This window comes from Miniopterus natalensis, chromosome 12 (assembly GCF_054644295.1).
Source record: "Miniopterus natalensis isolate mMinNat1 chromosome 12, mMinNat1.hap1, whole genome shotgun sequence".
Taxonomy (NCBI): Eukaryota; Metazoa; Chordata; class Mammalia; order Chiroptera; family Miniopteridae; genus Miniopterus; species Miniopterus natalensis.
Genome location: NC_142092.1, coordinates 50637785 through 50663287, shown reverse-complemented (window position 1 = coordinate 50663287; position 25503 = coordinate 50637785). Strand labels below are relative to the sequence as shown.

The window sequence follows — 25503 nt, the reverse complement described above, 5'->3', positions numbered from 1 at the left end:
TTCTGGCCTGGGGTGGTTAATGGCTCCCTACTGTTGCCAGCCTTGGAGTGCGGCACCAACTCTTGTGGCTCTTAGTAAACCTGGCCCACACTTCTGGAATTAATCCTTCAGTAAATGTTCCTCATTTCCTCAGCCAAGTGTGCCATCTGTCTCCTGCTGGGACCTCGAATGCTACAAGCATTGTTCAACGCAGAATTTTTTATAATAGCAGAAAACTGGAAACAAGCTAATTGTGCCTCATTAAAAATGATTAAATTATAGTACATCTGCTTAATGGTGTTACGTGCAACCATTAAAGAGGATGCAGCAGATCTCTATTCACCTGCGTGGAAAGATGCTCAAACCATTTGCTACATGAAAACAAAGACGACAATAACAAAAAACCCTACAAAATTTAGGACAGAATGCACAGAATGAACCCATTCATTTAAAAAGTAAAATATACATTTGTTAAGGCTTGGATTGCAAGTGACTTACGAAGACTCTGCTCAAAACAAAAAAAAAGAGGGACGGGGTGGAATTTCTGGCTGTCTCTTCCTATCACTTGCCTCTGTTTTCTTGAGTGGTGGCTTCCCTCTGAGGCCGGCTATCTTCAAGAGGTGGCAGAGCAAGCACCAGCTTGGCCCTTCACCAGCATCCCCCAACATCCCAACAGCTGACAACCTCAGCAGAGAGGGCCTTATTCCCAGTTGCTTTAACAAAAAACCTGGGCTGAAGCAATCAGGATGGGTTGGGACATACGTTAACCACTGAACCACAGGAAATGAGAGTGGGGGAGGGAGGGTCCCCAAAAGAAAGAGGGTGACCCTTCCCAGAGAAAGAGGGGCAAGGCAGGTGTAAGAACAGATGCCCACTTGAGGGAGTATTTGTAGTGGACATTTGTTATCCTTTTTGGCTGCCCAGCCTCTGAACCCCTTTCCTATACTGGAGAGTCTTCTACCTTCTGGGGCACCTATACTGGAGCCTACCTCCCCCTACAGATGCTGAATATGCCAGAAACACATTTCCCAGCCTCCTTTTCTGCCAGGCAAAACATATGACCCAGGCCATTTAGACACTCTGATCTCAGGTCTGACTCTGCGGCTGGTGGCACCAAAAAGGGCCTATACAGATGCCACCCTGATATAGCGTGCAGCTGTGGCATGATTTGGGACATTGTTCCTGGTTGAGAAACCTCCGAGACTGGCTCTCTGGCTCTTGTGGGATTTGTGAGCTATGAAGAAACCTTATATTAAATCTTCTTTCTGCTTAAATTCTCCAGAGAGTTGATTTCTGCTACTTGCAATCAAGCTTCTTGATTGATGCCTATTTGAATATGTGCATTTTTGGAAAGATAAACTAAATGTGAATATTGGCTACCTACGGGGAGTAGAACTGAGAGTGGGGGAGGGGGAAGGGACTTTTGCTTTTGTTTTATGCTCTTTTGTACTGGTGAAATTTATTTTTTTTACCATGTATATTATTTTTATAATGGGACAACTAGTTAGTAAAAATATAAGGAAAGACACTGAATAAATAGAATAAGACAAGGATACAATTACTCAGGATTTTCATGGAAGCAAAAGTCTTCATTAGACCTTCAAAAGGAAGCCGTTCTCGCCTCTACTGTGGTGAATGGATCCAAATCTGGAAAGGAGTGACAGTGCATCACCCCTGACACTGGGCCTAAGTGATTTGCTCTATCCTGTAACTCACCTGCTCAAACACTGTCCATGGCTCTCCATTACTCACAGAACAAATCCCACTGTCTTTAACCTGGCACCGGAGTGTTTTGCAATTTGAGTCTTGTGTACTTTTGAGACTTTTCCTTATCTTTACACTTCACCTAGACCTATTCTTCCAGCCCTACTCGCCCAGATCCTAAGGGCATTTTCATTTTTGATCTGCCAATGCCATGACTCTTATTCCTTCCTCACGTCCTCATTAAGTTTTGTTCTGTATTATAACTCTACTTATATGAGACTTAGTCATTTAACAGTCAGGTACTGAGCACCTGCTGTACGCCTGGCCTTTTGCTAGGCTTTGGGGCCACAGCTCACAATCTATGGGAATCAGTTTCCCCCTATCAGAAGTTAATGTTATCACAATGAGCAGATGGCATCAGCAATTTACAGGCAGGGCTGCTCTTGTTAGAATCTTTCTTTCCCTCTGCCTGGATTGCACTCTCCCCAAATGTCAGCCTAGCTCGATTTCTCAATTCCTTCCTGTCTCTGCAAATGTCACATTCTCAGTGACCCCTTCTTTGCCTTATTATAAAACAACACCTCATCCTCTGTCCTATTGACTTTGATTTGTTATGTTCTACTTATTGTTGAAATAGCGCTCATCACTTGAATCTGTTCCTTGCTTGTTTGTGTACTTACAGCCTCTCTTTCCACTGTCAGGTCCAGGAAGGCAGGGAGTTTATTTTGTTCCCTACACCTTTTCCAACACCTAAACAGTACCTGGCACGCAGTAGGTTCTCAATTAATATTTGTTGGGAATAGAAAGAGAATTGGACTAGATACCAGAAGACCTGGGTTCTAGTCACAGCTCTCCTGCAGGAGAATCATGTGGCCTTTAGCAAGGTACAACCTCTTTAAGCCTCAGCTGCCTCCTCTGTAAATTGGGGGTGATCATCGATCTGGCGGCTGACAGGGCTGCTGTGAGGATCATTCAGTACACAGACCCAGACCATACAGAGTTTCAAACTTTATTGTGCATCAGACTCACCTGGAGGGCTTCTTAAAACACAGTTGCGGGAAGAGAGCTCCACACTCAGTTTCTGGTTCAGCAGATCTGGGGTGAGGTCAGAAAATCTGCATTTGTATAATGTCCCAAGTGGTGCTCATTCTAGAACCACTGAAGAGAAAGGTACAGGCGCGTTTGTAGCCCTAACGGCCCTGCCCAGCCAAGGGCTGGCACCAAGGGCCCCGCGGGACATTCTGTGGGCACAGAGCGGGCCCATCCGCTCTCTAATTCATCAGCAGCTGTTTAGGAAGCGCCGCCGGCAGGCCCGCGCGGCCGTGGGCTCGGACCAGGCCTGGCGGCCCCGCGCTCGCAGCGCCGGGGAGGCCGGGCACCCGCTCCGACCCCCGCACGGGGCAGGCGGTGTCCAGGGCCGCGGAGGCCGGGCACCCGCTCCGACCCCCGCACGGGGCAGGCGGTGTCCAGGGCCGCGGAGGCCGGGCACCCGCTCCGACCCCCGCACGGGGCAGGCGGTGTCCAGGGCCGCGGGAGGCGCGGAGCAGGAGCGGGGAAGGCGAGGGCGCACCCGGAGCCCGGCCCGGAGCGGCTCGGAGCCTCCGGGAGCGCGGTCAGCCAGCCGCCGCGGCCACGCGACCTCGCCCCGGGCGCGCGCCCGCACACAGTAGGCGCGCAGGCGGGCGAAAGGGGGCGCCCGCGCGCGGCATCCGGGGGCGGAGCCGGGCCGCCGCGGGCCGACGCGCGCGGGCCGGGGCCGCGATGGGCGAAGGCGGGCTGCCCCCGGCCTTCCAGCTGCTGCTGCGCGCCTGCGACCAAGGCGACACGGAGACGGCGCGGCGGCTTCTGGAGCCGGGGGCGGCGGAACCGGCGGAGCGCGGAGCGGAGCCCGAGGCGGGCGCGGAGCCGGCGGGCGCCGAGGCGGCCGGGCCCGGGGCGGCGGCGGCCGGGGCGCCGGTGCCCGTGGACTGCTCGGACGAGGCGGGCAACACGGCGCTGCAGTTCGCCGCGGCCGGGGGCCACGAGCCGCTGGTGCGCTTCCTGCTGCGCCGCGGCGCCTCGGTCAACAGCCGCAACCACCACGGCTGGAGCGCGCTCATGCAGGCGGCCAGGTGAGGGCCGGGGCCGGGGCCGGGGGCCGGGGTGGCGGCCCGCGGGCCCGGGCGGCCGGCCGGACCTGCCCCTGCACCCCAGACGCCCCGGAGGGAAGGAGTCAAGGACCCGCTCCAGAGAGTCGGGATGGTAAACTTTAAGCAGCGTTGGGCTGCGACGGGAAGGGGAAGCGCTTTTTAGTAACATGAAATCAGTCTTAGAAGCACTGGCCTTTCAAAACGGAATCTGGACGCTGCGAGTGGACTCTCGGAGATTCAGTCTTAGAGATATTCATTCATTCCTTCTTGCAGCAAGGGTTTCCTAAGAACCCACCTGCCCGCCCTAGCTTGATGACGGGGACACGGCGGGACCCAGGTAAAGCCCACACTGGGAGCAGCTCACAAGGCAGCGCGCTTGACAGGGAAAGCTCAGGGAGCCGGGAGCAGCAGACCCAGTCTGGGGAGGTGGGGGGAGGTTTCTGGTAAGGATGATGTATGTATTCAAGCGAAGACCCGACGGTGTCTAAGAATTAACCAGGACAGAAGTGAGAGGTGAGAACCGGGTGGTAGGAGACCCAGGCAAACGCTTGGAAGCAAAAGGGAACGTGAAGCATTGGTAGCATCCTTGGAAAGATGTGATGGCTGGGAGGGGGCTGGGAGGAGTGGGAGATGAGCTCTGCTGGAGAGAAGAGGGCAGATGCCAGGTGGCAGGGCTGAGAAACGTTGGCTATCCTAAGGGCACTGGGGAGTAATGGAAGGTTCGAGCAGGGTGAGTGACCGAATCAGACTGTTTTGGAAAACCACTTTCAAAGCAGTTGAGGACAGATTGGAGAGGTGGGCTAGAATTAGAAAGGCTGGTTAGGAGGCAATTGCAGAGGCCTAGGAAGAGGTGATGGTGTCCTAGACAGAGCAGAGAGAACGGTGGGAGAGCAAAGAGATGAGTTTGAGATGTACTCAGGAAGCAGGATAAACAGGACTTGAAACCCTGCTATAAAGAGACTCTGGTGTACAGGGAAGTCTCTTACCCCTGTCAGCCATCTATTTAGATCCCACTCACCCCTCAGTTTCTTGCAGAAGTTCCCCAAGGAGGGAATGCAGGTCATTTGTCATTTTGGTGGATATTGCCAAATTGCTTCCCATACAGGTGTATTAGTTTCTTATGGCTGCTGTGACAACTTTCCATAAAGTCAGCAGCTTCTGTCCTCACATCTTCTGACTCTGACTTTCCTGCCTCCCTCTTCCACATTTAAAGGACCCTTGTGATTCCATGATAATTTAAGATACTCCCCATCTCAAGAACAGCTAATTAGCAGCCTTAATGATTAATAATTCTATCTGCAACCTTAATTTCTCCTTTGCCATGAAACCTAACATAGGTTTTGGAGATTAGGGTGTGAACATCTTTGGGAGCCTACTGTTCTGCTGCCCAGAGCAGTCACACCAGTTTACCCTCTCAGCATCCGTGTATATGACAGCTTGTTTTTCTGCAGCCTCGCCAACTTATGTTAGCAAACTTTTGGGTTTTTGTGTCTGATGGGTGAAAAATCTTAGTGTAGCTGTGATTTGCATTTGTTAAATTGTGAGTGAAGTAAAGCATCTTTCCATATGTATGAGCCATTTGTTTTTCTAAAAGGCATTGAAAACAACATTCTTAGTCATAATGCTGGTAATATTTTATTTCTTAAAGTTCTTTTGCAAGTGTTACACAGTTCTAATTAGTGTGTGTTGCTGGAAAAATTTTATTCTGCATTATTTTCAAATATATTGTTTTAAACTGCTGTGTCATAGTCTATCCATGGGACAGTACTGTGGTTTGCTTAACCATTCCCCAGCCCTTGGGCATTTATTTCAGTCAGTCTATAAACACACTTTGGGAACACATCCCAGTTAGGGAATGCATGCCTGTTCTCATGGGCAGTGCACTGTTTTATGTTCTTACCTGCATATTGGGACCCTTTGTCTTAAGACACCTGATTTCTTGCCCAGAGCAGTCTGGGGTGAGCTGAAAGCCTTTGGGGCTATCCACCTTTCTCCTGAGATTCCCTGTTTTAGGCTTTCTTCCAGGCTTTAAAGTACCAGGTAAATCCAGGGTGTGGTACCTGTCTGTGCCGTGGCCAAGTCTGCTCATCTGTCTCTGCCATAACCTCTCTTGAATCCACACCCTCTCTCCTTCCCCTCTGCCTTACTCTGGGCCACACTTTGTAGGGGCCTTCCACTGCTCTCCCTTCCTTCAGGTGTGCCCTTTCTAATCCACCCTCTACAGAGCTTCCAGATCTTTCTGAAATGAATGTTTGGTGTGCCTCTCCTGTAATAGCTCCCCTGGTAAGAGCCTTCAACAGGGCATTTGAGACTCTCACCTTCAGACCCCTCCCCAATTCTCGCTTCTCCTGTCCCCCTGGCTTCCTAAACTAAGCTCAGTTTAGGATCTAAACAAAACTAAACCGAAACTCAGGCCATGATGATTTCATCTAGACTTTCTTTGTGTCTCCCTGTGGTATCTTTTTTTAGGGAGGGGGGTGTTAACATTTATCGAGCATTTACTATGTGCCAAGCATATTATGGCCACTTTACAGATGAGAATCTGAGATTACCAAATTTGCTCATGAGCATACAGCTAGTCAGCATATTTGGGAAATCTAACTACAGAGCTCTCACCATAACCACATACAGGAAGCCTCTTCTACCCTAAATGAAGCCCCCCCCCCCCAGCTTAGCTGCTTCTGGGAAGCCTGCTGTGACATACCCCCTGGTATCTGGTCTCTCAGCACCATGAGGGCCCCTTCAGTAGTGCCCGCCTCCCCATGTTATATAGCTGGCCCTCTTCCTCAGTGGCACCTAAACCTGCCATACATCAGAATCACCGAGATGCTTTCCCAAATCAGATTCCTGAGTTCTCTCTTTGGGGATTGTGATTCAGAAGACCTGGTGGGGAGGGAGGGAAGGTCAGGGACTCTGTGTGAGAAGAGGCTCCCCAGCGATTCTGTCACACAACAGGTTTGGGAGCCATCAATGTGTACCTCATCTCTGACCTCCCATCCAGTACAGAGGGGGCCCTTAGTGAGCCCCTGGATGCAGTGCTGAGCGAAATTTGTGATTGCAGTACCTGGCACGCTTCAGGGTGTCTCAAAGACCTCTTTTCACCAGTTTTCACTATTAACCAATTTCTTCAGGATGGTCAAAGTCATCTGATTAATTTCATCAAATTTCTATTAATCTTGATGGAGCAGGAGACTTGGAAGAATTAACCTAAATTTTGTTAACTGATAATTTAACATTTTTAGAGAACTTTCCTTCTTCTCTACAATGTGGCACTGTTTGCTGGAATTTGTGGTCCAAGTATCCTGATTCTGTCCCTTGCAAATTAAGAGGCTCTAGGTTAGTTACATTCTTCTTTATTCCTTCATTTATCTTACTGGTGCTGCTTCGGGAGCATTAGCTATGACAGACTCTCTTATTTACTCCTACCAGACTATGATAGACTATGACAATCCTATGAGAGGATTAGCATTGACCTAGACAGGGCCTGGGTACTTTAAAAGATACTGTCCTTCAGTTGGTGATACGGACCGTCTGGACTCAGGTATCACCTCTGTTCATGTTGGGTTGTGCCCTAGCTTTGTGCTGCCTACTTTGTATACTGAGGAATAATATGTGTGGGAAACTTTCTGAAGATTATATGGTCTGTCTGTCCCTCAGATCAGGATGGGCAAATGCATGGCCATATGCCAACATGTTCCAGTCTGTGCTCATCCTTCTTGGATCTAGATACACCTTAGAGTACTTCAAGACAGTGCTCCCGGCAGCCACCACTTTTGGTGGAAGAGAGCATCTGTTTATCAGATTTTTATGTTCCAAAGCTCATCATTGGATCAGGCCAGGCTATCAGAGGCCCTGTGCCTCAACTGCAGTTTGGTCTCTTGTGGATGCTTTGATATCAGAAATGGTTTAAGAATGGTTTTTCCCCCCATTCTTAAAATGATAACCTTTACTGAGAACTTACATTGTGTCAAGAACTGTGCTAAGTACTTTAAATGAATTAACTAATTCAACTCACACAAAACCTGTTACCCCCATTTCACAGATGAGAAATTGAGGCTCAGAGAAGTTAAGTAACTTGCTCAAGACCACACAGCTAGTAAGTGGTGGAGTCAGACTCACACCCTGGCAGTTGCTCCCAGCCTCTGCTCTCAGCCATAAAACCTATAATTGACTTTTCTTTTTGGTGTTGGCCGCAGAAAGCTACTCACCAAATTTACCTGATGCTAAAGGGATAGGTTGGCTTCTTTCCTTTCCTTTCCTTTTCCTGCCCTTCATTTCTCCTCCTGCCAATGTGGCAGAGCTGGACTCTCTACCCAGTGCTTTGAGTGATGGGAGTATGTGCCAGGTCTTTAAGCACAGGTGTTAACTGCAGAAAATAATTGGTAATCGTAGCAGCTGTTCAGAAAGCTCCAGCTTCCCTATCTTCAGTAATTATCTAGTAGAAATTTAGCATCCACAAAATTATCTCAGCCTTTGTTGACTCCTTTTATGTTTTCAGCTTGATTGAATGACCTCTTGGGCTACCCCATGAGTTCAGAAAGCATTCCAAATGTCAGCATTTCTGCTGAAATTCAGCCCTCTTCCTCTGTGAAAATTTGTTACACCAGAAAAACAGGGCTTGGGACTTCAGGTCTAAGTTCAAGTTTTGACTCTGTCACTTTCAAATTTCTGGATTATTGCTTTCCATTCTAATCTTGATTTCTTCATCTGTGAAATGGGTGGTTTATCTTGGGGTTTATTAAGATCAGATGAGATAAAAATTTGACAGTACCTTGTAATCTGCTGTTAGGAATTATACTAGATTTTATCTCATGCTTGATAACTAAATAGTGTAATCTTTTAAATTCTCTACTGCAATGGAGGATATACCAGTTCTTCAGCCATTTCCATTGCTCGTCTCTGGACCATCCTCTGTGTGATTTTGCCAATCAATCAGTCATTCAGTCATTTATTTGACAAAATTTACTGAGCTTCACTGTGGGTCAGCCACCCAGCCCTGTCTTTGAAGAGTCTAATAATTGGTGAGTTTAGATGAGCATGGCTGGAGGGTACCATGTGGGAGTTGGGAGGAGACGAGGTTGACAGTTGGCAGGCCTTTGGGTAGTGGGAAGTAGCCATCAGATTTAGGGTTTGGGAATATCATTTTCGGTTTGGGGACTATCATGGAGGATGGGCAGGAAGGAAGCAGGGAGACAGGTTGGGGTTGCAGCTTTCTGCCTTTGAGTTTATTTCAGCCTGACTTGCCCTCTCCCTGCTCTTGCAGAAGAGGACAGGCCCAGTCCCCCTGTAGCTGCAGGAGCCAGTTCACCAAGCTCTTCCCTCCGTGGGCAGCACTCTGTAGGCTGAGGTGACCTGGTGCTGTTATGGTTCATGTCCCAGAAGGTATTTGTAAGTTCAAACCAGAGTTCAGCCTTGGCCCTGCCTCCACGGGGAGGGGGGAGGCCCTGGGTTTAGCTGAGCTACAAAACCCGCTTCCGGAAAGGAGTGCGCAACAGGAGATTCAAAAAGCTGCCTTGTAGATGCAGGCGTTATGCAGGCATTATGGTTTTGTAAAACCTGGCGAAGCCAGCCCCTGTCTCCTTGTCATTCTTTCCTTGTTAATCCAGGCTTCTTCCAGCTTTGATACACACAGCTCTGAGCCCAGAAAGAGTATGCCGGCCAAAAGTGCTGTAAAACAGAACTTTTCTGCCCTCTGGCGGTAAAGGAAGGGAGAGATTAGAGAGTCGGTGGGTGCTTGTTTGTCTCCCCAATGTCCCAGTAGGGCCTTAGCTCAAGCTTTGCTGAGGGAGTCTGGCCCAAAGCCCAGATTTAAGCCTAGAGCAGTGGACATTCTTGCCAGCAGGTGGCAGCAGGCCTCTGGCGAGACATTAGAGCCTATTTCTGCTGACCACGGCCTTGCCACACCTCTTGGCATGGGCTTTGGTGTGCTCCTCTAGAAGGACCTTCCCTCTGTGTGCATTTTGAGAGGACGAGACATGAGTCAGACATGGGCCCTGCCCATGGGGAGATCAGCATTGGCAGAGAGACATTACCAGGCTGCAAAACAGAATAAAATGACCTTTCCAAGATGTAGGAGGCAGCATGGTGTAGGGGAAAGAGGGAGGGCAGCAGGATTCAGATAGACCTGGGTTCTGACCCTGATGCAGCTTCTTACCAGCTGGGTAACCTTGCCATGTTGCATCATGTAAAACGATTACAGTGATAATAGCTAACATTTATGTGCTGCTTCCTTTGACCAAGCACTGCTCTAGGTGCTTTAATAATTATACATTTAGGTATGTTAACTCAATCCTTAACATTCCCTTGCAGTTGATAGAATTACATCTCATTTTACAGATGAGGAAATGAAAGCACAAAGAAGTTAAAGTTCTTTCTCAAGGTCATGCAGCTAGTGGATGGCAGAACTGGATTCAAACCTAGCGGGGTAGTTGCTCACCTTTGTGGCAGAGCATATACAGGGCTAGCACCAGAAGTGCCTGGCACCAGAAGAAGTCCTTTTATTATAAGCAGCTCTTAGGATTTAACGACAAACGAGCATTAAATAAGTGTTTCCTTATCAGTGCTCCATGTTTAGTGTCACTGATTCTCCATCTTCCTGGCAGATTTGGGCACGTGAGCGTGGCACACCTGCTTTTGGATCATGGGGCTGATGTCAATGCCCAGAACCGGCTGGGGGCCAGTGTGCTCACTGTGGCCTCTCGGGGTGGCCACCTGGGTGTGGTGAAGCTGCTCCTGGAAGCTGGTGCCTTCGTGGACCATCACAACCCCTCAGGCGAGCAGCTGGGGGCAGGGGACAGCAGGAATGAGCTGCTGGACATCACAGCCCTAATGGCTGCTATCCAACACGGACATGAGGCTGTGGTGCGTCTGCTGCTGGAGTGCGGTGCGGACCCCAACTGTGCGGCACGGACGGTGGGCTGGAGTCCGCTGATGCTGGCAGCACTCATTGGAAGGCTTGGGGTAGCCCAGCAGCTGGTGGAGAAGGGGGCCAACCCCGACCACCTCAGCGTGCTAGAGAAGACTGCCTTCGAGGTTGCGCTGGACCGTAAGCACAGGGACCTTGCAGATTACCTGGACCCGCTGACCACCGTCAGGCCCAAGACAGGTCAGGCTGCTTCTCCTCACCCCTGCCTCCCACCTTGGCTTTATAGAGGGCCCCAAATTGTGTTTAAATGGCTCAAACTGAGGATTGCCCAACTGACAGGTATGCAGAAATCAGAGTCCAGCCTGCAGAGTAGCGGGACTTAAGATGTACTGTGTGTAAAATTCAGTTGGGAGTGCCTGTTACATGCAAGGTTCCTGGCCCACCCTCCAGAGAAAGATTTGGTGACTCTGGGAAGAGCCTGGAAACCTGCATAGCAAGGCCCCCTCCTCCCTAACAGGTGATTCTGATGCAGGTGATTCTGGGATCCTTTTAGAACAGGGTCAGCAAACTTTTCTGTAAAGAACCAGATGTCCTAACCACTCAGTTCTGCTAACATGAAAGGTTCCATACATGATATGTAAATAAGGGATGTGGCTATGTTCCAATAAAACTATAATTACAAAAACAGGCAGCAGGTTTGACCCTGCTCTAGAACAATGTGCTTGACCTCATCTGTGATCAGTCTCCAAAGACTAATTCATATAAAATTCAGCCCACTTTTGAGGTTTTCAACACCTAGTAATGTGTCCTGTTTCTTTTTTTCTTTTTTTTGCCATCTTTCTGGCATTTAAAGAGCTGTCTGAACAATCCTTAGCAAATCTGCCACAGGACACGTTACATTTCAAAACTTCTGGTTCATCGTGTGCATTAGGACTGTGAAATGCCATGTTATGCACAGCCTCAGTACCCTCTTTCAGTGATGGGTCTGACTTCAGTGAGAGGCAGCCAAGGCTGTAATAGCGGGCTGCAGTGTATAAGTGTCTAGGACTAAAAGATGAAAATCTGAAGAGAAGGTCAACTGAGGGACCTTGGACAGGTTGCCTGAATTCACCAAGCTTCTGTTTTGTCATCCATAAATGGGGGACAGGAGTAGCACAGCCTCACAGGACTGCTATGAGGATTAAGTGAGGTCACCTTGGGCCACAGGGAGTGCTTGAGAGGTATTAGCAGCTGCCATTCCCCCTGTTACTGTTACTTGTGTCATATTTGACAGGCTGGGGTCATGACTGTGAGCACAGACTTCTCTGTCTAGCACACCCGGGTTTGAGGCTAGTTCTTCGCTTTGTGGGTGGGTGGCCTTGGGCATGTTCATTGTCCCTTGAGGACTTCAGTGTCCTCTTTCCTAAAACAGTCATCATAAGTGCACTTACCTTATAAGGTTCTGTGAGCAATAGTAAGAGAGTGCTTGTAAAAGGTGTATCCAGCGCCTGGCACATAGCTAGCACTCAGTAAATGGAAGCTATTATAATAGGTTTTAATTGACCATTTGTCCATTTAGTTATTCTACAAATATTTATTGAATGCCTGCAATGTACCAGGCACTGCTCTCAGTACATGAGACATGTCAGTGAGCAAATCAGATCCAGTCCCTGCTCTTGGGAACTTTGGCAATGAACAGGAAATAGCCTATTAAATAAAATAAGAAGGTGTAAGTGTCATGGAGGGCAAAGTAAAGGGTTTGGAGTGGCAGAGTGGGGGCGATGCAGGGTGGAGGTTAGATGGCCTCCTTGAGGAGGGGAGATTTAAGCTGACTCTCAGGAGCTGGGGAACTGTGCCATGCGGGCTCTCAGGAGAGTCTTCAGTAGGACAGCAGTAAGGACCAAGGCTGTGTTATTAATAATGGCAGGGTTATTAAAGAAATAATAATAACCACTAGCTCCTTTTGTGAGATGCAATGAAATTCACCCTACTTGGGACTTAGGAACTCTTAGGTCTCTCCCTCGAATTAGCTATCGCAGGCTACCTTGGAAGTTATAACTGTCATTGTGACACCCTCTCCACCCCACTGTGGTTGTTTCTTGGGCTGGGGGCAGGGTCCCCAGCGCTGCTCTGATATTGATGCAAAAACTGCACCCCAGAGTAAGGAAGGGACCAGCCCAGGGTTACTTGACATCAGGGCCACCGCTGCCACAGACTCCTGGGGTCAGGCTAGACTGTCAGTGATTCATTTGTACCAGATGGTTGCTTAGCAACCAACACTAAGGCCAGGTGACACACTCTTTTCTGTCAAAGGGTCTTGGCATGAGCGGGTGCCAGCCCACAGCAAATTAGACTCTGAAACACTTAAAGGAATGTGACATATTTATTAAAACTAACATGTAGATTCATTTCATAATAGTATTTTACAGGCAAAATCAGATACTTGGTTCCATGTCTGTACTTCCTTTAACAACCCTGGAGTTAAGTAGTTACCCTTGCTGGGGTGGGGGTGGTCCCTAGTAAAGGTAACAAAAATTGCTCTTTGAATAGGACCTAACCATTTCTGAAGCATTTCCCACCTGTTTTATTGATTCCCGCAATCACCGTGTGGCCCCCACATTAACACGTTATCCCTATTTTAGTGATGAGGAGATAGTTTACTCTAGAAACATGCACTCATTCTGATACACTGACTGGACTCTGTGCCCCCTGGGTCATGCTCTAGCTTCCTTCCAGCTGCTCTGGGGGCTGATCTTGACCAGAGATTCAACCCAGAGCCTCAGGTTTCCTCCTGCCGCTGCTCCATACCTGGTGCTAGTCAAAGGCGGCAGGAAGCCCTGCCTTTTACCACCAGTGAGGGGACCAGTCATGACGATGTCTGCTTTCTGACAGGAGCACGGTCCCCACTAGTCAGGCTTGGAGAAGGTGACAGATGAGCATATGAGGGAGGGGCTGGCATTGGGTGGGTACAGCAAGGTCCAGCTTTGAGGGTAGGTAGGGGTCCTGCACCAGTCAAGCACCTGGGCTGCAGGGACACATCAGGTGTGAGCTGTGTCTGCAGGTCTGGGGCAGGGGCGACTCTCAGAATCATATCCAGATTGCTTCTTATTTGGGAAGGAAGCAAAAATTAAGATCGGCTCTTCTGGAGGCCATGTCCATAACCCTTCCCTGGGCTTAGCTGTTTAGCATCTCAGGGTCTTCGGCTCTGGAATTATCTCATGATTGTCCATTTTGTTTTTAGGAAAAAAGAATCATTGTTTCTTTTTAAAATTTTCATAGGAATTCAGATTTTTCCAAGACTATGTTTTTCTATTATATGTAAGACAGGATATCCCAAAGTTTGGAACGAAAACTTTATGAGTGTGAGATCAGGAAATAGTCCACTGCTCATTCATGTCATTTTGGCTAGACAACCTCCCAACATCTGTCTCTGAAGCATTTTTGGACACTCTTGGATAATAACCCTTCCAGAGGGCTGCTGGATTCATCCGTTACTTAGGTCTCCAATTAGATCGCTTTTGAAAAGTAGATCATTTTAAAATGTAGGCTGTGTTGTTACACCCTTGTGACTTTCCTGTTATATTAAACCTTTCAGTACTTAACTTTTAAAATCTTTGTTTACCTAGATGAGGAGAAAAGGCGGCCTGATATTTTCCATGCATTGAAAATGGGTAAGTGCTTTAAAAAATCTTTTTGGATATTTAAGTATTCAGTGCCACATTCTCCCAAACTAATATTTGTAGTCCTCGTCAAGGCCACCCAGAGTCTTTGAGAAAGAAACAGGCATTTCGTTGTTCCTTGACTCTGTAGTTTCTCCCAGGAAGGTTCAGACCCTGGAGGCTGATAGTTATTATGTCACTTTCAGATTCCAGCCTGCCCTCCCAGGCTTCTCCTCCACCTCACCAGACAAACCCTGCGGTTAGGTCCTGGCTTTCCCCTACCTCTGAAATTCCTGGCTGCCCACCTACCCACTTCAGTCTCTTTGTGATGAAAAACTATTTAGCCTGAAATTTCCTCTTCTGATATAGACCCCCACCTCTTGGAAGAACCTCCCTGATTCTCAATCCCTAGCCATACGTGACTTCTCCTGCATGGGCATTGCCCTTTCTCTGTTTCCTTCATCTGTCCTCTTAAGACACCAACACTTCTGTCTTTTAGTAATGCTATTTGTATGGTTGTCTCTGTCCTTCGTAGGCTGAGGGATTCGAGAGTGGGGGCTACCTCCAACTCATTTTTGAAGCCCCTGCAGTGCCCAGCAGCCCAGTGCAGAGGCAGGCTCAGCAAGTGTTTGTTAAATGAACCCACTGGATACATAAGCCTGCGGTGCCAAACTCATGGATCGTTGCTTCTGTTTATAGGAAACTTCCAGCTGGTCAAAGAGATTGCTGACGAAGACCCCAACCACGTGAATCTGGTCAATGGGGACGGGGCAACCCCCCTGATGCTGGCAGCTGTCATGGGACAGCTGCCTCTGGTGCAGCTGCTGGTGGAGAGGCATGCTGAAGTTGACAAGCAGGACAGCGTGCATGGCTGGACAGCCCTCATGCAGGCCACCTACCATGGGTCAGTGCCAGCCCCACTTGCTCAGTGGCAAGGCTGCTAGGATGCTCAGTCTGGGATAGGGTTCCTGATGGGGGTTTCTGGTCCTGAGACCTACAGATAAACCCTAGGGCTGTGAAGAGGTTGAGGCATGCAAAAAAGATTAAAGAAGTGCAGGCTCATTCTTTCTTGCATTTCTGCCCTTCTGTGTCCAGATTTCCTGTGACCTCATCACTGAACTTCACCAGTGGCCATGCAAAACCATGCAGCAGAAATATTTTATGCAGAAAGAGAAGTTTCCGTAGGTTGATTTGAGTAGAGTGGTTGGTTCATTTAGGGTTTTCATGTTGATATATAGCAGCCTCCTTAAGTTGCCCCTATTGGAAATGAACACTGGCCATTTACACCACTGATTTCTCAGAGGCATCCAATCGTGACACTTGTTCTAACCTCCTTTTGGACAAAGGGCAGCATTGGCTGGTGCTCTGGAATCCCTTCTCACCTGTCATCCTGTTGCACCCTCCTCCTGCCCCCCCAACTTCCTCCTGGGGGAAGCTGAATGAAAGGCAGGGATCTGCACACAGTCTTACAGCTGCAAGTGGTTGATTCCATATTAGGGGCTCCTTCTGTGCCCCATTTCAGGTGATCATAGCATTTTTCTGAGTCATCTCCAAGTTGTTTGTTTTCTTATTTGACAAGCCTCAGACTTCCACCTCAAACACCTTGGCCTGTGGGAGGCTTCGCAGTGCAGGGGTCCTGATCTGGGTGGGGGGAGTGGGCCTACGTGTAGTCTTGGCGGCCAAATGGTTTTGGGGCAGAGCCCTTGGTGTTCATTTTGTCAATGGAAGGAGCACTGAGGCTTTGATTTCCATCACATTCGTGTCTGACCTGCCCAAGGGGTAGGGTACGAGGCATGCGAGACTGAGTACAGCTCTCCACACCCTTCTTACACACTCAGAGATGGGCACGGAGTGAACAGCACGTCTTGTTGCTCAGGAGCAAAGCCATGCTTTCGCTCTCAGTGGGTCTAACTCTGGCTCTTTCTTTCCTCTCTAGGAATAAGGAAATTGTCAAATATCTGCTAAACCAAGGGGCTGATGTCACTCTTCGAGCAAAAAATGGGTACACGGCCTTTGACCTAGTGATGCTGCTGAGTGATCCTGGTGGGTTGTTTCAGGAAAAGGGTTGTGAACCTGCTCACCTTTCTCAGGCTGGGAATCTAGATAATCACTTGTGTTTTAAGCACTTTATTATTCAAGGGGGAAGCCATTCTCAAGCCCCAAGAGCTCACCACATAGCCTTAGGCAAGTTGCTCCTTCCCAGCAAGGGCCGGGCTCGCACCAAGCAGTCCCTGAAGCCTCTCCCAGCACCAGCCTCTGGGAGTCTTGAGGAGGTTAGGCCAGCAAACCTCTGCCTTCCTGAGGGAAGAGAGCTTCTGTTTTTTTCTTTCTGGTTAAGTGGGTTCAGTGCTGCTGGCCTTTTTGCCACCTTGATCCTGGAATAGCCCAGACTCTGGAGCTGCAGGGTTGAGTTCTAAGGCTGACGGGGGTCGTCTTGGGCCCAGTCCCCATAGCCCAACAGACATCTTTGCAGGTAAAACGCTGCCTTTTGTGCCCATAGACACGGAACTTGTTCGACTGCTGGCATCTGTCTGCATGCAGGTGAATAAAGACAAAGGCCGGCCCAGCCACCCGCCACCCCCACCCTACTCAAAGGTTCGACAGCCCTGGAGCGTCCCAGTGCTGCCTGATGACAAAGGCGGGCTTAAGGTTTGCCTTTTCCTGTCTTAAAGGGCTTCAGAGAGCCAGGTAGATGGAGTGGGGGATGCCTTCCACTTCCTGTTAACCCAGGGCTGGTTTAGGCTGGAGTGGGGGGCATGAGCTGGCAGGTGTGGGAAGTGAGATGGGGATTACAGTAGGGAATGGTGGGGACTGGGGAAAACTGGGGTGATCACAACCACTTACTGGCATAAGTGGCTGCTTTACAAGAATGTGGGTCCATGTTGCCAGATATCCACCTCCCTTTTTTCCCCCCAGAATAAACTAGAAATCCAGATTTTGATGTGGAAACTCAATTTATAAATGTAGGGAATTTTAAAAATTTTTGCATGATGTAGTACTGAGCTAGCCAAAGTGAACACCTCTGCTCCCACCCAGGCCATCTGTGTACAGCCTCTGGTTTAGTGTGTAGAACATTTGCTGGTTGTGCCATTCTGGGATCTCCCTGCAGTCCGCAGGCCACCATCGGCTTCTTCCTAGAAACACCAAAACCACGCTCCAGTTGCTTATTTCTGACTGAAAGCCTGGTATTTTTCTTTGAATTTCTCATCCTTCCCATCTGCTCTACTTATTTGAAATCAAACTTATCCCCCCCTACCCCCACCCCACCCCTACCATTCTGTTTGAGGTTCTCATGCCTCCTCAGACCTGCAGACTTGGCACTCCTTTTGTGTGGTGGCTCACTCAAGGCCCCAGATTCTACCTCACAGGGCTGCTTGCATAGATCCCTTTGTCCCTGCCCTCGCTGTCATCTCTGTAGGTCACGCACTCTCAGCCTTCCTTTGGGCTGTGCTGGTAACCTCTGAGCTGTCATAGGGGTGTAAGCATAGCCTGAGAGATAGCAAGTGTCCTCTTTCTAGGTGGGGATCCATCATCTACAGTGGCAGATGGCCAGGCCTTAGTATGGACCCCCCGACACCTCTCACATTGTCACTGGGATGGGGGAAGAGGTTATGCCACGATAGATGCTAAGCTGTTTGGTGTTGCCTCTGTGTCCATCTCTCTGTTCTTGACTCGCTGTAAGACTTTGAGCAAGGAGCACCCCTATCTTGGTCTCAGTCTGTACAATGAGGAGATTGACTAGATAAAGGGTGGCAATTAGGGTTCACTGCCACCTCCAGCCTGGCTCCTAAGGGCAGGGCCAGGAAGGATTTAGAGAACTAGGGTTTAGTGTGAAAGGATGCTGTCTGTAGTTGATTGGTAATGCCTGCCATGGGCCCAGGAGAGGGGAGGGGAAGCAAGTGTGAAGTAGTTACTATCCCTGGGCTGGGTGTTCTTGGTGCATGACCTCTGCTCTGCATTTGCTTGGCAGTCCTGGTGGAACCGAATGTCCAATCGGTTTCGGAAGCTCAAACTGATGCAGACTCTGCCCCGTGGGCTGTCCAGCAACCAGCCGTTGCCTTTCTGTGATGAGTCAGAGCCAGCACTGGACTCCACAATGCGGCCATCCCCCCAGGACAAGACAGGACGCTCTGGGCTCCCTGATGTGGCCCCCACAATGAAAGACAATGGTAAGAAAAAGCTACAAGTGTGGTAGAATTTCCAGAATGGTCAGACCCAAATCCTCTGCCCTATGTCCTACCTCCTAGGCTGATGTCAAAGGTAAGATGATGTTGGAATGTGACAGTGGAGCAGAATGACTGGTCTGGCAAAGAAGAGACTTAGGCAGGGACACAAGTGCTGTCAGCATGGTAGAATGGGAAGCTAGTGGCAAGAGCTCTGGTTTCCTGTTCTACATACCCTGCTGAGGGACCTGAGGGCATTGAGGTGATTTTCCCACTTATCAAATGTGATAGTTCTCTGGCACTGGAAGTGTTTTGAAATAGAACAAGTTACTTGTGGGGAGGATAGGTAATGAGCTCCCCTACACTGGAGGTATTCAATAGATTGGATGACTTTGCTAGGGTGCTGAAGGAGATTCCTGCACTGATGGGGAAATTATTTAGATCAGGTCCCTTCTAACAGACTTCCCACACCCAGACTAGCTCCGTTGGCACCACTGTTTGAGACAGACTATTGAACTGGGTGTGCCACTGTCTGACCCAGCACAGTAGTGATTTATGGAAAAGCTGAAAACACACTCTGAGATACATTTTTAATGCTTTCCTTCTATTCAAATATTGAATACCAATTATTATTAAATATTTAATCTCCCAGGAGAGTTGGTTTACCAGGATGAAGGCCAACCTGGTCACTCATTCTCATGCGCAAACTCGATGAAGGGGGGTCATTTCAGGAAACTTGCATTTGTCTCTCAGGTCCCGGGAGCACGAGAGGAGAAAAGGAAGATGTGTTATTGACAACCATGGTGAGTATGGGGCTTTTCTAAAAGCATTTCGGGTCTCTACCAATCATTAGTTGATTGATTTACAAGGAGGGATGTGAACATTTGTTTTTCTTTGTGGTGGTCACAGATGGGGTTGCTGTTACAATGTATAACAGTGGGTACAGCTCTGGCACTGAGGAGTCAGAACAGATGCTAGCCCAAAACCATACAGGTGAGGCTGTGCTGGTGCTTAGTGGCCAGATGTAAGCCTTGATCATATTCTCAGGGAGGCAGTCCTGAGGACGGCACTGAAGGATAGGAGTTAATGGGTGACATTGAACATTTGGTTGTGGAGAGGCAGGGACAGAGGACTCACAGAGGATTTTTCGGCCTGAGAGAGGCCTCAATTACCTCATCCAGGGATATATCAGGATCGAGTTCTGCTATAAGTAATAGAAAGTCCCCAAATAACAGTGGCATAAATAAGATAGTTTATTTCTCCCAAGTAAGTGAATTTCAGGACTGGTACAGTGTTGCATGGACTTAGGGACCTAGGTTCCTCTACCTGTTGGTCTCCTAGGCATGGCTTCTGTTACCAAGGTCACCTCTTAGTTAAGGTGGCTTCCAGAGCTCTGGGCATTACTGCCTCATTCCAGCCAGCAGGAAAGAAGAGGTGGCCATGGGTACATGCGAGGTATCTTTCAAGAGTTTTCCTGAAAACTCACACATCACTTCTGCTTACATCAAATTGGTCAGAATTTAGTCACATGGCCACATCACACTGCACAGGAGGTTGGGAAATGAAATCTTTGTTCCTGGTTTTGTGTGCCCAGCTAAATATCAGGGGTATCTACTAAGGAGGGGTGGAAGATGGATACTGGGGGAGAGCTAGCAGTCTCTGACTTAGGAATGCTCTCTCTCATGGTTGTGGTTTTTAAATAAGATCATCCACAGGAAGATCTTAGCATAGTGCCTGGCTCACAATGACCTCTGTTATCTGCTCTGTGACCTTAGACATGTACCGTATCTCTCTGAGCTTCATGTTCCTCTGCTCTGAAATGAGAGCCTCCTGGTTGGGGTGGGCCTCAGGTCCATAAGGCTCTGAGACCCTAATCTGGAGGCTGGCCAGGAGAGGGCAGTGTTGGAGAGGAGAAGGGAGGTGAGGAGCTCCCTTAGAAGTCCTGCGCTGTCAGGACCTGCCCAGCAGTGCTGGGTCTTGACCTGGATCTGTCTGCTATCCACCATGCAATGAGTGTAAATTGGTGTCTCTACACACTGACTGTGGGAGCTTGTACCACCTGAGATTTGATAAACAGCAATAAGAACTTTCATTGGAAGATGCTGTAAAATATAAAGAAGAAAAATAAAATCACCCTTGATTACACATATCTTCATGATTGACATTTTGTGGCATATATTATTTGAGCATTTGTCCTATCATTTTTAGCATCTATGAATATGATAGAATGCTATATATAATAATAGCAGATACTTAGCATAGCATTTACTAAGTACCAGCTGCTATTCACAGCACTGTACATACATTCACTCATTTAACCTCCTGACAACTGTGCAGAGTAGGCACTGTTATCTTCCCCATATTGTGCTGAGCCTGATTTGTTAACAGGTTTTCATTTTTTCTACATCACTGAACACTCACTGTCCGCATCGCATCTAAGGGCTGCGTGACACCACATTCCATCGTGGGAGTGTGCCTGAGTGACAGTGAAGTCTGACCTTTGGACTTCGTGGTTTCTAGTTTTTTGTTGTTTTAACAGTGCTGATGAATATCCTTATGCCTCATTTCCCCCCACTAGCCTGATTACTTCCTCAGGATAAATATCTAGAAATGGAATCCCTGGGTGTGAACATCATTATCTTGCAGAAAATGTGCAACAATTTAGACTCGCACCTGAAGGAGTGAAAATGTCCATCTGTGGTGGGTTTGCGGCTGTGAGTGTCCTTAGTCATCTTCCAGTGCAACCTCCCATTTGCTGGATGAAATTGCTGAGGCCCAGAGGGAGCAGCACTTGTTCACAGACTCTCAGAAAAGCTTCGAACAGCCCTGGTGGGAACCGGGGATGCCCATTCTGCCTTGGAACTCTACTGTCCCTCCTCTTCATGCCCTGTAGGGGGCAGCAGTGTGCCCACCTGCCCCTTGGCAGATGGAAGCTGGCCAGGGAGCCCTGCTGAGTGGGCGTTTGCAGCCATCCTTGTGGAGATGCCCAGCTTGGAGGCAGGTTTAGCTGTGGGATGCCCTTCCCTGCAAAGCACCATCTGGCACGAAGTTCACTGTCTTTCCTTAATTAAAGTTAGTTTGGACTGTGTGAATGCTTTTCCTTGACAGTCCACCAGTCCTCATTGTGTGGATTTTATACTGACCCCAAATCACATTTTCAAAATTTCAAATTCAGTTACAGTTAAAAATGTCAGTAGTGGGAGGTGTGGCTGGAGGGTAGGTGGGTGTGGTGGGATGGGGAAGGGAGTGTTTGCTGGGCTCACAGAGAACTAGCCCATGCCTCCCAGTTCCCTCATCTCCTGCCCCTTTGTCCTGAAACCCCTAGCTGTGATCATACAAGTCTCCTTGCAGTTCTGCATGTGTCCTGCTTCTCTCCACGTCTTTCCACATTCTGTTCCCTCCATCCCCAGTGCCCTTTTCTGCGTCCTCACTGGGCCAGCTTGCATTGGCCTTTAGGCTCAGGTGCCCCTCCTCCAGAATTCCCTCTGCCTGCAGCAAGGAGCCTCCCCTTGCTCTCCCAGCTCCCCTGTCCCCCTCACAGCACACTCAGCATCACTTGGCTTCACCTCGGCTCTCCATCCTTCTGTCCTGGTTCTAATCTTGCTGCTGTGGATGGATCCAGGAGAAGCCAGGAGCTAGAGCAGAGCAGATGTGGGTATTGCTCAGTTACTGGGAAGAGAGCTGAGGACACCATTGTGGGTTTTTGGCTTGAGTCAAGGGGTAGACTGTGCAATTCCCTGAGAAGCAGAAAAAACCTGGAGTCTTTCTCTCAGAGCTGAGAGCCATCTCGGGCCGTTGTCTAACCCACAGTCTGTCTTTTTCAGCTTCGAAACGGAGCCCCCTTCACCAGACTCCCAAGTGACAAGTTGAAGGCAGTCATCCCCCCTTTCTTACCCCCTTCCAGTTTTGAGCTGTGGAGCTCGGACCGGTCCCGGACATGTCACAGTGGAAAGGCAGACCCCATGAAGACGGTGCTGCCCCAGAGAGCCAGCAGGGGTCACCCCGTGGGTAGCGGGAGCACAGACACTGTAAGTCGCCCATCTGACGGCTTTGATCTATCACTCACTCCTCCTTGAAATCATGATGTGTTGCAGGCATAAGGTCCTCAGACCCACTAATCCAGAGGGGTTAAAGCTTTTTATTTTATTTTTTAAAATCAGTGACACCTTTTGTCTAATGAAATCCTATAAAGAACTTAATATGTTACAGATTACAGTGTCAGAGTGAAGGGAATGAAAGCAGGAGCCCCTCTTCATTGTCCTCTCTCTGGAACCCTGAGGTTCCAAGGAACAGTTTGAAGACCTGAGCTAATTCAACCTTCCCTTTAGTACATGAGGACCCTGGGACCCAGAGAGGGGAAGTAATGTTCTGAAGATCACCCAGGTGGGGTAGGCCTGAGACCAACAACCACATTCTTGGTTTTTAATCAAGTTCCACACTACATTGTTGCTTAGATCCTAGGTCCATGACCAAGAGCAAACACCAGGAGGCAACTGTGTGCACTACTGGTATTTTCTTGTACCCAGAAGGAGTGTGACTTCCATCCTCCGGACCACAGTGATTTTTGTCTTTGTGGCCCTTGGTGTCTCTGTAACATACCGAGGTATCCCTCTTGAGGTAGGAGGTTATCTCCATGTGTGTAGACTATCTACACCGTGGATGCAGTAAATAGGCAAAGATGAGGATTTTGGACCTGACCTGCTGTTCTATTGTCAGCGATTGAAGAAACTCAAGGCCTCCATCTCTGATATAAAATAGGGCTGACCCCTGTGCTTGCTGCTGCCTCCCTGAGCTTTTGTCATATTAAATCTCTTCAGGGAGCCCAAGAGCCTGGCCCCCGGAGATGCTTAGAATGGGCATGGCAAGTTTGCATTTGGTCCGCCATGTGGGAGGAGTTGAGTAATCCTGAAAGCGGGGTGACCCATGGGTATTGATGTCATGGGGGCTCAGCCTGAGCTAATGATCAGGTTGTTAGCAGCTAGAAGTGAACTCCCGTCCCTTAGGGGACTCCTAGCAGGCTGAGCACGGGTCAGCAAGGATGTACAGGGCACATGCAGACATTGGCTGCCATGGGCCAGCTGAACTCCAGGTCTCTCCCCACAGAGATTCTGGGTGTCCAAAGGAAGTAACAGCAAGCCCTAACCCTAACACCTACCTTATACTTGCAGACTCCTGTCAGGCCGGTTAAATTTCCATCTCTCTCCAGAAGCCCAGCCTCTCCTGCCAACTCTGGAAACTTCAACCACTCGCCTCATTCCTCAGGTGGCTCCAGTGGGGTAGGGGGCGTGAGTAGGCACGGCGGGGAGCTGCATAACCGCTCAGGTGGGCACCTGGGCAGCCCGCTCGGGGAGGTGGGAAGATCCCTTGGGGCTGAGGGTGTGAACCACCCCCTGCGCTCACCTGCAGACAGTCCCAGAAATAACTGCACACTCCTTGTCTTCTTGATGTGGCCAAGGGATTTTTCAGTGAATTCACAATTCTGGGTTTCTTCTCCACGTTTTCTTGGGGGCAGGAATGGAGACAGAGGAAATAAAGCCTATAATGCTTTAATTTCTTGAAAAATTTTACAAGAAATTAGAAAATGCATGATGTTTTCATGGTGTTTAAAATTCTTGAAGATAAAACCTTTTCATTGAACAGATGAGGAAAGTGAAGATCAGAGTGAGCAAGAGGTTTGCTCAGGGATATACAGCAAGTTGGTGATTATTAGGACTCAAACCGGAGTGCCCCATAGTTATTTTGACCTTACAGCACACTTTCTTATCCTTTCCAAGGATATCCAGGATTAACCAAAGCCAGCTGTGCAGGAAGGGCACTCCTGCTTTATGCCATTACAAGGAATGCATGTGTCATGTAGAAAACCTTTAAGATCAGATAAACTAGAAGATAATGATAATAATAACAATAGTAAAAGGTATAATCTCACCCACTAGAGATAATCATTAACACTTTGATATATGTCTTTGCAAAGTACTTCTATGCATATTGTATTTATGAAAGCAGAATAATTTATAGAGCACTTAGTATGTGCCAGGCATAGTGTCAAACCCTTTAAATGGATTATCTCTTTCAGTTCCCCAGCAACCTGCTAGGGTATTTGCTCCATTTCACAGATGAGGGAACTGGGCCTCAGGAAAGCTGAATTACACAGCCACGGTCATTCAGCCGTGAAGCGGCAGAGCAGGACTTGAACCCAGGCAGGCTGACTTCAGAGTATAGCCTGCGTTGTAGCCCTTTTCCCCTTTGCACACACCACCGTACTGTGAACGCCTGTTTATGTCCCTGCATCTGTATCTACAGCATCTTTTTAATAACCAAAGAACAGTCCATTCATATGAGGTATCACACTTTTATATAACCAGTTCCCTCTTGTTGAACACTGAGGCTGTTCTGGATTTTTGTGCTTGTAGATAATACCACACTAAGTAATGCCTTCCTGCCTCCACATGTGCATTCTTGGTCAGTGATTTGCTTAACATAAGTTCCGTCAAATCAGGGTGGTGGAGTCAATGGGTTTGCCTGTTTTCAAGGCTTTTGATAGATTTTACCTTCCAGAATGGCTCTATTCATGTAAAATATTTACCACAGTAGCCGGCACATAGTAAATGCCCTGGAAATGCTAGTTATCAGTGTTCTCCTTCTGGTCCTGGGCATTTTCACTTTCCTTTTTCTTTCATAATAGTTCAGGGTTGCCAGTAGATTTGAGGAAACAGACACGGAATGAGGCAATCAGGGTTCAGTCAGGGAAGCTGACATCTCCACGTGTTATGGAATGAGGAAGTTAAAGCTGGGGACGTAAAGGTCGAAGTGAGGAGACAGGTCAAGGGAGGAGCTCTGGTGTGGCTGGACAGGTGGAAGGCGCTGCACAGGGGCTGCAGTGGGAATTCAGGGCAGGGCAGGCAGGCATCTGTGCCTGCTGGAGGCTGGCTGAGCTGGCCGTGATGCAGGGGAAAAGCGAGGATGAGCTGATCTTGCCAGCACTGCATCTTTCACCGCACTTATTGTGATGCCTTCCTCACATGATG

The 25503-nt window shown here is 48.7% G+C and overlaps 1 protein-coding gene across 2 annotated transcripts in view; it reads left to right on the top strand.

Moving 5' to 3' along the window:
• The first annotated feature begins 3444 nt into the window (after window positions 1-3444).
• ANKS6 (ankyrin repeat and sterile alpha motif domain containing 6) overlaps window positions 3445-25503 on the top strand; it is a 38830-nt gene continuing 16771 nt past the window's right edge. The window contains exons 1-10 of one of the 2 annotated variants that reach the window (XM_087822783.1): window positions 3445-3794; window positions 10415-10917; window positions 14283-14327; window positions 15015-15219; window positions 16252-16358; window positions 16816-16964; window positions 18286-18484; window positions 19232-19281; window positions 22303-22506; window positions 23647-23740. In XM_087822783.1, the coding sequence (XP_087678909.1) occupies window positions 3445-3794; window positions 10415-10917; window positions 14283-14327; window positions 15015-15219; window positions 16252-16358; window positions 16816-16964; window positions 18286-18484; window positions 19232-19281; window positions 22303-22506; window positions 23647-23740 (1906 nt within the window). Of the gene's footprint in view, window positions 3795-10414; window positions 10918-14282; window positions 14328-15014; window positions 15220-16251; window positions 16359-16815; window positions 16965-18285; window positions 18485-19231; window positions 19282-22302; window positions 22507-23646; window positions 23801-25503 lie in introns of both variants that reach the window. The other variant, XM_087822782.1, reaches the window with a different exon arrangement.